At 32.6% G+C, this 13006-nt stretch overlaps 1 protein-coding gene across 2 annotated transcripts in view; it reads right to left on the bottom strand.

Annotated features, from left to right (window-relative positions):
• The window catches only part of LOC123535126 (F-box/WD repeat-containing protein 8-like), a 48656-nt gene extending 36613 nt beyond the window's left edge, over positions 1-12043 (bottom strand). For both annotated transcript variants that reach the window (XM_045317672.2, XM_045317671.2), the window contains exon 1: positions 11568-12043. In XM_045317672.2, coding sequence (XP_045173607.2) covers positions 11568-11957 — 390 coding nt within the window. In that variant the 5' untranslated portion in view covers positions 11958-12043. The remainder of the gene's footprint in view (positions 1-11567) is intronic.
• Positions 12044-13006: the final 963 nt, after the last annotated feature.

Here is a 13006-nt window from a genome sequence, read left to right on the forward strand (position 1 = left end):
TTTGTTCAACAAACTGGATTATTATTTTATGTTTATTACCGGTGACACTTCACTTTAACATGCTAATATGCATTTCATAGCTGTGAAAAATAACAATAGAATATTATGGTAGGTGTTAACCCCTTGGACATAGCTCCTTTGTTCTGATATTTGTTTCATTAGAACCAACTGGTAATCTTTGATGATGTTTGTCACTATGTTTTTGGAGAAAATGATCAAATTAGGATTTGAAATTGTTATTTGCATAATTATTATTTAGATTTTTATCAGAGCAAAAATTGAAATGCTTAGCATTTAGTTTAATAATTTTTTATCTGTGATAAAATTTGTTGTATTAAATGATATAAACAACATAGCATTTCACAGTTCTAACAAGATAAAAAATTTAATTATTATTGTAGACACTGAGTATTCTACAGTTTTAGTGACATAATTATTCTAGGATGACTCATGAATGTTTTACAACTTATTTTCAATGTGGTCCTTTGGATAACTTGTAGTGTCAAGGATAAAAACTTAAAATATATGTTTAAAATGTAAATTATTAAATACTGAACTAGACTAGTTAAATTTGAAACATATTGCAGAACCATGATCCTATAAACTTCAGAGAAATTCAGACCTCAGAGAAATACCTGACTTTACATGCATCTTCTCTAATCGAATTCTGCTAGATGATGTATTAACTATTAATTAGGGCCGACTTGTAGCTCCTTTTGTAATAATATTAAAGACAGAGTAATGTTCTCTCGCAAACACAGATTTTACTTTGAGCTTAAATTCAATTTTGAAATAACTGAAATCAGTTTACATGTGGATTATCATGTTTGTGTAGTACAAAGTAAAGAACTTTGCTACAGTGTTCGTGTAAGAAGCACCACATTTGGTATTGTAATTGAATGTAATTAATTACAATTTCCAATGTAATTGTAATTTAATTAATTACATTGCTAATTTTCATGTAATGGTAATTGTAATTTAATCGGACATTTCTCAATGTAATTGTAATTTAATTAATTACATTTTAAAGTAATTGACCCCAGGTCTGTTTGCTTGTATCAAAGTTTTTAATTTATGAACAGGTATTGTAATAAATAACAGACAGAATTAATAAAGGTGTAATTGTATTGATCGAAATTACCTATGCCTACAATATGTTGACCAGAGCTATTGAAACATGATGTCAGATGTGTAATTATTTGTCCTTGCCCACTGGCGCCAGAACAGAAAGAAAATGCCTCTGTACATGTTATACCCTACCCCTAGGTATTCTGTAAGAACCATGGTCATGAACGGGAAAATATACTAACCCGTTTCAAGCATACATTTCTCAACTTAAACGTGCAGTTCGGTGCATGGGTACCTAGTATATTGAACAAGCGATAATTTATCTTCCATCGTGCACCAGTCATATTTTCTCAGCATTCCATATTTCTGAGATAATCAACATATTTTACGCCTTCGTCCACGTTACAGAAAAAACTTGCGTGACCTTCCCTAATGAACATCCGGTCTAGAGGTCACGGCGGTGTGCACATGTTAGGCGAAATGTAAACAAACAAAATCAGAATTTAAAATATTCACAATTTTACACTTAAACTCGATATAATGAATGAAATTCATCTTGTATATATATGATATTTAATTTGAAATGATACACTGGTCTACATCTGTTCTGTTTATTTTATTCATTTTCCACATTTATGCTGCATTTTCACATTTTAGCGAACACGTGTAGTAAAATGACGAATGACATACATTTTCACAACAGCCAATCAGAATGGTTTTGTAATCTAGAACGGAAATTCACCTGGGAAGTTCAAGCAAGTTTTTTGTGAAACTTTGAAAAAACTATAAACTACGCGTTGTTTTTCTAAGGCAAGAAGTATTGAAGAAATGTGACCGGTACACAATGGAAGATAAATTACCACTTGTTTGATATCCATAGTACACTTTTACCGAAATGCGTGTTTTAGGTATGAAATGTGCGATTGAAACGGGTTAGTATATTTTCCCCTTCATGACCATGGTTCTTATAGAATACCTAGGGGTAGGGTATAACATGTACAGAGGCATTTTTCTGGTCTGACGCCAGTGTCCTTGCCATGATATTAATGGAGTGCAAAATTTTTATTTCAATGGTACTTGGTAAAGCAGGTGTATTATTACATATGATATATATCCGGTAAGTGGTGTTGATTTGTCATTGTAGTATTTTTAACTCCAAAATACGAAGCGTTATTCCATAAGGGTGGTTTTCAAAATAATGAAGCAAAAGTGTGACATAGGGGTTGAAAATTCAAACTTATTTCTTAGGGTGGTCACCTATTTTTTATGATAGCAAATACTTCAAATTTGAAGGAAATAACTCTCAGAAAGTGTTGAGAAATGCCAATAAGAAAATATTTCAGCCTTTAATTCGAAAGTTCAGTGAATTTCCCGAAAGATGGGTGATAAATGTTGCAGTGTTTTATGACAAGGAAATATGTATAACAGTAATTTTTTCAACATAAATGATAAGTAATGGGTGTATGTGTATGGTTTGAAACTTATTTAATCAAATGTTTGTGGACATTGGTTTTTAAAATCACCCTTTCTGCACAAATCTGACATGAAAATAAAACTTTACCTAGAAAAGTTGTTGCTGAATGCAAAATAACTAACATATAATTATAAAACCTATTTTTTTCTCTCACTTTGCATGTTTATAAACCACATGCCAAATTTCAAGAATGTCCAGTAATTCTAATTTCTAGAATTGTCAACTCAAAATTGAGTTATTTTTCAGATGCACAGGGGACACATACTGAAGATCAGTGTAATATTCATCCATTATTAGTTTTCTATTCATAAAAAAACTAATGGTAATCAACTTTAGACAAGTACTATTAAAAAATTAGTTTATTCCACAAAATAACTACAAAATTGAAAATTTTCACTACAAAAACATGAAAATTCAACAGAATGTAATGCTTTAAATGAAAAAATAAGTGACTTTATACATAACTAACACACTGAAATCATTTAGTTTACATGCAATGCTTATTCATAGTAGAAAAATGACAAAATGCCATGTATGATAAAATGGAATAGTAAAATTCATACATACTTTATAATGTTACTAAAAAGGGTGCACAGGGGACAAATTGTATCAAAATATTTATTCATAGAATATGTTCATGGTAAGTAAAATTCTTTCAACTACACATTATTCACTAGTGAACATTTACATATTTAGGTAAACTTAAGAGCTTAAGAAGCAATAAAATTGATGTTTCCACTTTTAAACTTGAAAATTGGCAACTTCAGAAAAAAATGCAAACAATGAATTTTAAATTGTCCAGGGCTTCTTATATAATGCTAAATTATCAAGTAATGCCTAAATTTTGCATTCACACTGCTAAGAATATAGAACTGCCTCCACAAATTACAGTAATGCTATGATAATTGATATATGTCAAAAAAGGGTGCACAGGGGACATCACTTTTGGCTCTGTGAATGTTTAACAGTCAGTAATATGTGAAGTTGAACGCTGCTTTTGTATCTGTTGTAACTCCCTTTCAAGGAAAATAAAGTAAAATCCCATTTTATTTAAAGAATAAAAGAAATCTGACACTTAACAACTGAAAAGGTGCACAGGGGACATTTTTAGGTGTATAGACATCCATCAGGTTTCTGAGAAAGTTGATTTATTAAAGAAAAAAATCATACTGTGTCTTCACAGTTGAAAGGATAAAGATTTTAGAAAAACATTAAGACTTTAGAAAAGTAATAGGGTTATGAAATTGTTGTGTTCAACATTTAAATCTAGTATTTTTTTCACTATTTTTTGTGAAGGGGGTTCCATCACAAGATGTGAAATATTGGTAACAATAAGATGTAGGTAATGAAAAGAAGTATTTTATTTAAATGTGCAGAGTTTAAGTTACACGAAAAAGCCAAAGCTGTAACAAAAAAGCATGGTTTTAAAAAGTAAGCCACAGTTGAAAACTATACTTCATGTAAAATGTCACACTTTTTTGGGTGCACAGGGGACAAAATTAGCTATATAATTTAATATAACTTTAAAACTGTTTGAGTCATTAAGCTGAAATTGCACACATTTATTGACTACATTGATTTGGATATAATTTGCCCCAAAATACATTCTAAAACTAAACTGAATTAAAGTAAGGTGAGAGAAAAGAAAAAGCTTCATTATTTTGAAAACCACCCATAACAGATATCTGTAGTCTAGTGGATAGTTCGTCAAACCTCTATTCTTTTATGTTTGTATGATGTAGGTTCGAGCCCTCCTTTTTTAAATGATTTTTACTGATTCTATTTTAAAAATGGAGTATTTTTGCAAGTCTTTTTTATATATCGTTTTTTTGATATGTTTAAACATAACATTTTATTAACCTACATAATGCTTTTAACGATCACAACTTTGGTTTCATTTTCCTTGCAAGAGTTTTCTTTATTCATTTTGCAAAGTTAACAGATTCAATGTCTATTCTAATATGAGATCCTCTGAAAAATGTCAATAAGTACTCGGTATAAGTGAATGAGAAAATCATGATACAAATAGTTTTCCATGGTAAAAACATACTGGAAAATAAAAAAAGTAGCTTGTCCTGTATTTGAACCAGCGCCATAAGCTTACAAATCATATGTGTTTACAAGGTGTTAACCACTAGATCACGCTGCTACTTTCACTGGTTTTGCGATATAAGATATTTGTCATATAATGTGTCCACCTTATTCCCTAATTCATTGTTATGGGTTGATCTGGTATTATAGATCAACTGTATGCATGGAGGTATGTCTGCAGTTTGATCTCATGACAATACTGCGGTAAACGCCAAGGAGAGTGGATAAGTCATGCCTTTCTAATTGTTGTTGAGTTATAGTAAATAAAGGCCACAGTTATCACGTTTTGTTATTTGTACAATTTATTTAACCTGTCAAAACTTGATCCCGGCTTTCATTAATATTCTGTTCACACTTAAATAAGATTAACATGAAAGCCAGAAACATGTCTGGACAGGTCAACATAATAGTACTATAATAACAACAGAATCAGATAACAAAGACAAGGGACATCATTCTGTCAACATGTGTTACCTGTCCTGTTGGTTAGGATCTGGAAATACTTCAATGAATATCCCTGGGGGCAATAATAAATGATTCTATTTTGGTAATGCATTGTACCAGTTCACTTCAATCAGTTTCAAATACTTCAGTTAAAAGACTAAAGGACCTCATTCATTTTCCTATTCAAATTGCCTACATCAAATTCAGTAAAATCTGACCTAGGGCTAGACTTCTAAAATAGCATAATAAAGATAGTTAATCATTAAATTTTATTGGTATAATCAACTAAATTGTACAAAGTTGTGAACGAAAAAGAGGACTTTGTAGACATTTCTCATTCTCATTTCTATTAAAATATGAACATTAATCAATTTTCCGTTTTAAATTTCTTCCCCCCCCCCCCCCCACCCAGTGACGCAACAAAATATTTTACATTCCATTGTAAATAATTATTATACATGTGTATGTATGCTGTAAAAATGTATACCTGTCAAGACACATGCATTGCGCATGTGTTACAAGCATTTTCTGCCATAGATTACGCTCACATGCCTTCTATTCCAAGTCACACGCATTATAGAAAAAAAAAAACAATCAAACTTTTATTCGAAGAAAATCATTGAATCAAACTTGCCTGGAGATGTTACCAGGATGCTTTCATACCATTTCATACCGTATAAAACAGCTTTTACATTCACCTGTGTAACATGTATTTTCTACTGCATGATTAAACACCAAAAAAGGAAATATATATGGAGGGAGACGATTAAAAATCAGGTCTATTTATAATTTTGTGTTGACAAAACTAAATTTTCCATGTGAAGGCAACTCCGGCTTTTAGGGGACTTTGCCTCTCAGAAAACCCACAACGGTCAACTACCCCTTCGAACCCCGATCACACTTGTGGCCTTTGTAGAGCCTTGACAGCTATGAAAATGGCAATTAGTCACAGAGGGTGACATTGTTAAAAATTAAGTCATTTTACCGCCACCTGCCAAAGTGTACTTTTCGCTGTGCTTAATAATTATTGAGTGATCAAAGGATGGGACAGGTTAGTGCTTACACCGAGTTTATGCTTTTCAATTTAAATACTAGCACAACATGCAAAAAATCAAATAGATTTAGCTAAAATCATCGAGTTTATGTCAAAAATACATTTATTAGATAACTGCAATTAATACTGCCCTAAGAACTGACTGACATTCCTTTGTGATATTGTCAATGTCATGTTGCAATAATTAACAGGAGAAGAATTCCCAGTTTAAATACATGTAGTTTTAATCTAAATATGGACAATCCAGCAAGAGAATGACCTTCAATGTTATCTCTGCAAAGAAATGACTTAAAAATGTTTTGACATGATCGCTCTGCAATCTTTTGAGTATTGTACATGTATATGCTAAAACATGTCAAAACGACCAGAGTCCAGATGCAAAAGAATCAACACGTAAAAAGTAAAAACAAAGTATCTGGCTCAATCTTTCATAGAATTCTGAATTTCCTTGGATTAACTAAAGTGCTATATAAGTAATAATCATGCATTCTGTTACTGTTTAAAAAGGTTGGCGACTACCCGCCCAAGGCGGGCCCTAGGTATAAATCCGCCCGAGAAAACCTGATATTTCCCAGCCCGGTTGGGCAATACTCCTAAAAATGAATGAAGTGGGCAATACTAGGCAATAAGAAGTTTTTCTAATTGTTTTTTTACCAACACAATTGAGTTTCTATGTTATCAGATGTGAGCTAATTCTTACATTAAGTTTTACTTACTTTGAAACCATTGGTGAAGTAATAGGTAACGGATAGAACAGTTTCATTAACAAAATTATGGTTTATTTACGCAACAAAATATTTTTTATGTGACAGCAAACACCTTTCAACATTTAAAGTTAGATATCGCTAGGTCAAAACTAGATATTGCTTAACATATGATAGTCGACCAGCTAGTTCTTCTTTATCTAGAAGCATTCTGTAAGTGAACACAAGTTTTGCAGTTTTTTCAATCCCAAGTCTGCTTCCGAGTTTTGTCTGAATAATACCAAAATTTGAAAACACCCTTTCAAATGACTAACACGGTGTAACATTTCAGCCTTAGTATATGACCTTTCAGACACTCAATTTTGGCACTAACCACAGTGCAATTTTGGCATTAACCAAAGTGCCACAGTCTTTACATTTTGCAATCTTTTAAATCATCTACAGTAGCAAATTAACATTAAGGGTCCTTAGGTTTTATGGTTATAGGAGAGTGTTTGTATACAAATCTGTTGTATATTCTATTTTTAGAACTGAGACATAAGACGAAGATCGGATGGGCAGACGCAAAGCGTCCATGTTTTTTCTTTTTGTTAACAGTAAAGTTTTTCTAACAGCTGTAACTTTCTCAAAACACAAGTAAATGATATCAATATTTTTTTGATCAATGGAAAGAATATAAAACAAGCAATTTATAACCTTTAAGTTTTATTTCGAAATAAAATCAATTAATTATGAACACTTAACTTACAGTGTTGTTTTTTTTTTAGTTTGGAGCATCGCTATGCTGCTACTAAAATCATACGTCATTTAAAAGTTATTTGAATATAAAAATATGAAATCATAAGCCAGTGGTTCCACTAGACCCGAAAACCCAGAGTCCCAGGACCCTTGGGCCCAAATTTTGAAGGGTCCTTTTCCAAAATACAGGAGTCCAGGCTCCTGTCCCAACACGTCCATATAATTGACTATATTTTTTTATTCAGTAATACGTAGATCTTTACCTAAGAAAACAATAAACCCAAGATCATGTTACAGCATAATAAAAATGTCAGTTTCAGGTCATATAGTCTCATATTGTAAACTAAAACTTATCAAAATTCATGTTATTTTGATTAGGTTTGTCTTTAATATTTCATTTCATTTTTAATAACAGAACAGTGCTACTACACTCTATAACAAGAGCTGTCTGATGACAGCGCGCTCGACTATTCGAAGAATTGATTGAAGAATGGTGTCAAAATATTTCCACGGATATTCAGACAAAAGAAATAAATAGATTAGACAAACAATGTTCCTGTATTACTTTGATTTCGAGAAGTCTTGCACAAAATGGCAATATATGAGCCAATTTCAAAGTCCAAAAAGGGCCATAATTCAGTCAAAATAGTTATGTACTCTTGCCTACAGATGGAAATCATAATGATAAACAAGTGTTCAAAGTTTAAAAGCCATATGTCAAATGGTTTTGACAAAACATGGACTTGTATGGAAACAGAACCAATTTCAAAGTCCAAAATAGGCCATAATTCAGCCAAAATAGATGACAGAGTTATGTTCTCTTTCCTACAGATAGAGACTATTATACTAAACAAGTGATAAAAGTTTCAAAGCCATATGTCAAACACTTTACAAAAAGTATGAACTGGTACGAAAAACTTAACCAAGATTTCTCAGTCAAAAAGGGCCATAATTCAGCCAAAATCCTTGATGGAGTTATGTACTCTTGCCTATAACTGGACATGGTGATGGTAAACAGATGTTGAAAGTTTCAAAGCTTTATCTCAAAAGACTTTGTCAAAATATGAACTGGTACGAAATATTAACCCAGATTTCTAAGTCAAAAAGGGCCATAATTCAGCCAAAATCCTTGATGGAGTTATTTACTCTTGCCTATAACTGGACATGGTGATGGTAACCAAGTGTTGAAAGTTTCAAAGCTTTATCTCAAAAGACTTTGTCAAAATATGAACTGGTACGAAAAACTTAACCATGATTTCTAAGTCAAAAGGGGCCATAATTCAGTCAAAATCCTTGATGGAGTTATGTGCTCTTGCCTATAACTGGACATGGTGATGGTAAACAAGTGTTGAAAGTTTCAAAGCTTTATCTCAAAAGACTTTGTCAAGATGTGGACTGGTACGAAATATTAACCCAGATTTCTAAGTCAAAAAGGGCCATAATTCAGACAAAATCCTTGATGGAGTTATGTGCTCTTGCCTATAACTGGACAAGGTGATGGTAAACAAGTGTTGAAAGTTTCAAAGCTTTATCTCAAAAGACTTTGTCAAAATATGAACTGGTACGAAAAACTTAACCATGATTTCTAAGTCAAAAGGGGCCATAATTCAGTCAAAATCCTTGATGGAGTTATGTGCTCTTGGCTATAACTGACCATGATGATGGTAAACAAGTGTTGAAAGTTTCAAAGCTTTATCTCAAAAGACTTTGTCAAAATGTGGACTGGTACGAAAAACTTAACCCTAGGTGTGACGCCGACGCCGACGCCGTGGTGAGTAGGATAGCTCTACTTATTCTTCGAATAGTCGAGCTAAAAATGTATCCAAAATGTACTATCCGGATACTGGTACACTTTCAGAATGTCATCGGAAAGTAGTTTTTGCTCAGTTTACTTGGCAAACTAAGTTAAATCAGTGATAGTTCCTCAAATAATGATGCTACTTATCATTAAAAACTGCATTGAAAGTCAGTTTTTTAAGGAATTTTGGAAGTATGCATATGACATCAGGTGTAATTAGACCTGTGAACGGACATTCTAAACTTATTTTTGCTTTCAAAATTCATCAAAATTTGTGAACTTTCTTGTTGAAATTACAATATGATCACTAAACAATGGTCTAATTTAAAGTTGGCATGAAAAAACCTTGCAGGGCACTTTTCACATGCTCGGTAATCAGCTGCTTACGATAATTTAATAATTGGCGCCTTTTTTGACAGTACACAGGATTCGCTTTATCAAATAATTTCAACACTTCATTGATTCTTGTTACCTATGTGCACTCGCCGTGACGTAACTTGCTGATAAAAAAAATCAGCGAGGCATGTCTACAGGAGAAAGGGCGGGTTTTAGCAGAGATCAAAGGCTGAAAGGCAGGAGGGCATGACTGCGAGTGTTTATTTTGAATACATGTGTCTATCGTGGAAATAGTTTTACTGCAGGAAATTAATGATAAGAGAAAGGATTATCAAAGGAAAATGCCCCCGGGTCCCGAAGGACGCACAGGCAAGTATTCTGTCGAGTCCTTTGAGCGTCTTTTGAAAATCTCCCGGGTCCGGACCCGGGGTCCTGGGTCAAATGGAACCCCTTATAAGCATTTCAAAACTTTAGATTTTTATAGATTTTTTATAGATATTATAGCACTAGGCATGCAGGTGTCACTGCTATCACTATATGGGTTGTTAGTCAACTAAAGTATTGAAATATGTACTGAAGTTTGAACTGAAATATATACTGCCCAGTATTGACCACTACTGCCCAGTAAAACCCAGGTTTTCCCAGTATTACCCACTGGGCTGGGTAATATGCTTAAAACCCAGGTTTTTGCCAACCCTAATTCTGTACACAACAGTTGCCTCCACTCAATTCAATATAGGAAATCGATGATTCAAGCATTCTATAACCTGTTTAAGTTATAAAATATATATAAGTTAACTCGGGTAAGTTATTCAAAAAAGTCTTTTTGCTGTTCTCACCAAAGTGACTTATACAGTGAAATAAGTTGCAATCTGTGGTTAATCAAATTCTCTTTTAGTTTGATCATGACCTGATAAGCATAATAGGTTGCTAAGAGTTTTATAGCTTTAAACCTTCCACGTAAATCTTTATCAGCCTTGCGTAAACAATTTTACTGCACAGCTGGAAAAATAAGAGTTCAAGGATTCAGGAAATAATTGCATTAGTCACATTCAAAGAGGAATTGGCACAGGAGGTCTTTGTAATATTTTATGATAACTGAAACAAGTTATGAAAATAAAAGCAATAACTCAAATGGGTTATAAACTGCGTTAACTTGAAACAATTACATGACTGAATTAAATGACATTATAGAATTATTGAGTGCTCATTTTAACTGATTCATCAGTTAAATTGAGATAGGTTGATTCAGACAATAATTATTTTATACATTATGATTACCAATCACTTTAAAAATGATTTGTTTTCCAATCAGGTGGCACGGAATCCCATATAAAAATGTATATACCGAGTCAGACCATGCATACATGTCAGGGCTTTTTCTGGCCATTTTGGGAAAAAGGCCCCTGTGCTTTTTGGGAATTTTCGACTCGCGAATACTGTCAAATTGGGAAATATATGTATTGGTTAAACATCCAAATTAGGAAAGTATTTCCATGAAAATCAGTCTTTTTTTTTCCCCTTACGTATATTTCTGTGATTTCTACTGCTAATATTCATAAAAGGAAACTGCTTTATATTCAAATTCAAGCTGAAAATTCAATAAAATCTACAATATAATGGTTGCACCACTATAATTAAATTTGCAACAAAATAGGTCTTTTTTTTTTTTTTGCTTTGATTGGGAATTTTTGAACAGCTATTGGGAAAAAATATGCATATTTGCCATTGGGAATGGGGCCGAATTTCGGCCCCATGGGACACACTGAAAAAGCCCTGCATGTAGACCATGCAGTAGGGTGCACGTTACATAAATCGCCCATTGGCTATTCGTATCTATAAATTAAAAACACCACCTACTATATCTGAAATAAGCTTGTCCAGAAGTCTTTCATTTGGAACTTCACCATATGCCTTTTCAACAAATATATCTTCAAGCTTCGAAAGCTTTAACCTTTTATTATTCTTTCTTACTAGGGAGACGCGACAGTTTTTCATGTTATAATTTTCATTTGCACTGCCTTCACAGCATTTTGTTTTCTCATTACTGTCAACAATTCTGGATGAAAATTTATGTTGTTTATTTCTGTATTTTTCATTTTTGCATTGGTCCTTGCACGTTTCTAAGTTCGTGCAAGTCGGTGCTCGGCCATTTTCACTGTTTTGGAAAGACTTTTCCTTAGTTTTATCAGGTTCCAGCTCCTTCCTCCATTGCTTCCTGAATATCTCAAGTTGTTCTCCGTCAGTCATGATACTACGTTGGGTGAAAAACGTACAAAAAACGTCTAAATTCGCAAGATTTTGGCATATTCATAATTTTAACCTGCCAATCGATAATGTCGGGGTCAGCAGAGCGTTTGTAAAGGATTTTTTTTGGGCACAAACTAAACTGCTGACGACTTAGCTGACGATATAGAATATATAGGAAACTGCTGACCACAAAGGTAAAGAAGGGTATCGGAAACTGCTGACCATATAGACAAAGAAAGATAATAAAATCGATATTGTCTAGCCTAGTTTAATTCTACAGGTGTTTAAAGTGATGTTATTGTGAGCGCAGAATAGTTTATTTTGTATAAATATTTTAAATAAAATAGATCTTAACCATGATTTTTTACCGAGCTGTAATTCATATTCTTATATAATGCGAAAAAAAAAATCATTTATATTATTAACGTATTGTAGTGTGTGATCCAATTGTATATAATTATAGAAAATTAAGTTTGGTCAATGCGTGTAAATAATTAATTATTCTTAACTAATTTTGAAGTGAAAATAAATGCAATCACTTTATTATTTGAAGTATGCGGCAAATTGGCCAAACTGCAAACAATGTTACACATGTTTTATTTGTGCTTATTTAATGTTTTTAGTCTTTGAACTATTTAATTATATACAAACTGCAAACAGTGAAAATAAGATATTTTGTCGGCGGAATATTTAAGTTACACTTTTAATCTATTTCTAATTGTTATTAAATTGGCCTTTGATCGTATACTTTTTGTTTCACCACCTCGGACAAGCTGATACTTTTGAGTAGAAATGGTAAGTATATAAGTCATAGAAAATTAATGTTTGTATATTATATGTTCAATTCATATGAATATTTGACTGGAATACTATTACTGATTTGTGATATTATTTTCTAATTGTGTGAATTTGTGCTTTGTTGAAAAATCCATAATGGCTATGATAGTTGGACATTCTCAGACAAAATACTTGGACAATTTTGCTCGTTGTCCAGTTTTTTCTTACTCTGGATTTACTGTTCGTGATTTCATGGAAGGTACACTTGAATT

The sequence above is a fragment of the Mercenaria mercenaria genome, chromosome 12, assembly GCF_021730395.1.
Source record: "Mercenaria mercenaria strain notata chromosome 12, MADL_Memer_1, whole genome shotgun sequence".
NCBI classification, from domain to species: domain Eukaryota; kingdom Metazoa; phylum Mollusca; class Bivalvia; order Venerida; family Veneridae; genus Mercenaria; species Mercenaria mercenaria.